Source organism: Oncorhynchus clarkii, unplaced genomic scaffold (assembly GCF_045791955.1).
Source record: "Oncorhynchus clarkii lewisi isolate Uvic-CL-2024 unplaced genomic scaffold, UVic_Ocla_1.0 unplaced_contig_8680_pilon_pilon, whole genome shotgun sequence".
In the NCBI taxonomy this organism is placed as follows: Eukaryota; Metazoa; Chordata; class Actinopteri; order Salmoniformes; family Salmonidae; genus Oncorhynchus; species Oncorhynchus clarkii.
Window position 1 is genome coordinate 173,590 of NW_027260929.1, and position 2,920 is coordinate 176,509.

Here is a 2,920-nt window from a genome sequence, read left to right on the forward strand (position 1 = left end):
GTTCAACAGCCTGTCAAACCAAGACAACACCAGGAGGGAGTTAGGTTCAACAGCCTGTCAAACCAAGATAACGCCAGGAGGGAGTTAGGTTCAACAGCCTGTCCACCCTCACACGCCTTGCCTTGTGCTTGTTCTGGGAACATGTATGTGTGTGTGTAAATGTTGGTGTGGTGTGTGTGTGTAAATGTTGGTGTGGTGTGTGTTTGTAAATGTTGGTGTGGTGTGTGTGTGTGTAAATGTTAGTGTGGTGTGTGTGTGTGTGTAAATGTTAGTGTGGTGTGTGTGTGTGTGTAAATGTTGGTGTGGTGTGTGTGTGTGTGTAAATGTTGGTGTGGTGTGTGTGTGTGTGTGTGTGTGTGTGTGTGTCTAAATGTGTTAGGTCCATCGTTAGAGGAATGAGACCAAGCAGCAGCAAAGTGGTCATGATTTTTAATACTGAATTCCAACAAACACAAATCCAAACGCAACGTTCTGCAGGGTTAAAAACAAGATCCCACAACTTAAGGTGTGTGTGTGTGTGTGTGTGTGTGTGTGTGTGTGTGTGTGTGTGTGTGTGTGTGTGTGTGTGTGTGTGTGTGTGTGTGTGTGTGTGTGTGTGTGTGTGTGTGTGTTAATGTTAGTATAAACACATTGAGAGCATTCTGTCACAACAGTCGTATAACTGTATAATATAGACTGGTCTGCAACATGAAACATACCTCCATTAGACGTACACAGGCCTGGGCAAAACAACAACCAATATGTCCATATACTTTCAGAATAATCCTCAGTAACCTTTAACCTTTCCCATAATCAGATGGGACATATAGAGAAGATAGAGGAGTTTTCACATTTCTGCAGGTAGTCTCTCTACCGTACAGGTGAGCATCACGTGACGTCACTGTCCCAGTACCCTCAGGTAAAGCTACCTAGCGGCCCGGAAAACGGGTTGTTCAGTCCCGGGAGAACACGTATTCGGTGTAGCTGGTCCAGATTTTGTCCTCGTTCGGGTCGCTGCTCGCGTACGCGCACGTGCCCGTGGAGCTGCAAGCCACCATGCGGAACCCGACCTCCGCGAGCCTGTCGAACGCCTGCTCGAGAAAGTTATACTTCAGATAGTACCGGGAGGTGTACCTCTCAGGTGGTTTGTCCGGGTCTCTGCTCTCATTCAGAGTCTCACCGAAAACTTCTTTGGCCAGGGACGTCTTTCCGCAAACCGTTATTCTGGCCACTCGCCTGAACTTGGCGTCCGTTTGAATATCCCTCCCGATGGTGTAGGAGCCCCGGTAACCAATGGTAATATAGCCATGCTTCTGGAACGGGGAGCGAAGGCTCGGAGTCGGGCTGCTCACCGCGGTCGTGGTGATGCTGCTACTACCCAGAGCGCACGCGAGAGAAGCCTCTTCCGGGTCCCCATGGGCGCACAGCTCGTCCCCGAGAGAGTTGTCTTTACTCGCTGCCGGTCTGAGGCGCTGTGCGAGCTCGTGCAGCTGGAAGAACTCTGCCTCCTTCTGTAACCGACCCCTCTCCTTAAAGAAGTCCGGTAGAACGATGTCCCTTTCCCGCAGATAATCCAGAATATACCTGAACAGAAATCCGTCCCGGTCAAAGAAGTAGCGTCCTTTGCTGTCTTTCGGTAGTTCTGTAGGGCTCTTCTGTGCGAACATAGTCCACAGGAGAGAGTTTGGGACGGAGACTAAAGTTGCATGTCGAGTTACATACACTTGCCCGCCGACGTTTAATTCTATTATATCAGAAAAGGACGAATGTTGGTTCTCACTGTGTGCCATCTCTCTCCCCCTGCGCGCCTGGGTGGAACTCCAACGGACTTGGCGAATCCAGGAAATGGAAAAAAATAACAACAGTACAAATGTAACGGTTTTGTTTATATGGCTGGAGTTGTGTGGGAGGAGAAGAGGAGGAGGAGGAGACGGACTGGGGAGGCAGCAGAATATTGCTGAAAAGTTAACTCTTCACGGACAGAGTTTGTGACTTCCCTCAGTCAGTATGGAAGACTTCTCTTTTAGTAGAAGTAAAGCTATGAAACCACTCAAGACCAGAGGTGTAAAGTAATTAAGTAAAAACACTTTAAAGTACTACTTACTGTAAGTAGTTGTTTTGGGGGTATCTGTACTTTATATATTTTTTTTTACAACTTTTACTTTTACCTCACTATATTCCTAAAGAAAATGATGTACTTTTTAGTCCGTACATTTTCCTCGACGCCCAAAAGTACTCGTTACATTTTGAATGCTTAGCAGGACAGGACAACTGTCCAATTCACGCACTTCTCCCCGCCGCCTCTGATCTGACGGACTCACTAAACAACACAAATGCTTCGTTGTTTTAAATGCGTGTTGGAGTGAGCCCCTGGATATCCTTTTAAACAAAGACAATGCTGCCGTCTGGTTGGCTTAATATAAACACGGTGATAAGATTTACACTTTTATTTTTGATACTAAAGTATATTTAAAACCAACTATTTTTAGACTTTTACTCGAGTAGTTTTTCCACCGGGTGACTTTCACTTTTACGTGAGTTATTTTCTATGAAGGTATCTTTACTTTTACTCAAGTATGAGCACTGAGTTATTTTTCCACCGCTGGTCAAGACAGGGAGAGACCGACATCTAGTGGGGATTTTTTTTATTTTTTAACCTTTATTTAACCAGGCAAGTCAGTTAAGAACAAATTCTTATTTTCAATGACGGCCTAGGAACAGTGGGTTAACTGGTCTAGGAACAGTGGGTTAACTGGTCTAGGAACAGTGGGTTAACTGGTCTAGGAACAGTGGGTTAACTGGTCTAGGAACAGTGGGTTAACTGGTCTAGGAACAGTGGGTTAACTGGTCTAGGAACAGTGGGTTAACTGGTCTAGGAACAGTGGGTTAACTGGTCTAGGAACAGTGGGTTAACTGGTCTAGGAACAGTGGGTTAACTGGT

The 2,920-nt window shown here is 46.1% G+C and overlaps 1 protein-coding gene across 1 annotated transcript; it reads right to left on the reverse strand.

Annotated features, from left to right (window-relative positions):
* Nucleotides 1-419: 419 nt before the first annotated feature.
* LOC139402261 (BTB/POZ domain-containing protein KCTD12-like) lies at nucleotides 420-1,836 on the reverse strand. The gene has a single exon (XM_071146359.1). The coding sequence runs from the start codon at nucleotides 1,767-1,769 to the stop codon at nucleotides 933-935; it is 837 nt and encodes a 278-aa protein (XP_071002460.1). The 5' UTR covers nucleotides 1,770-1,836; the 3' UTR covers nucleotides 420-932.
* Nucleotides 1,837-2,920: the final 1,084 nt, after the last annotated feature.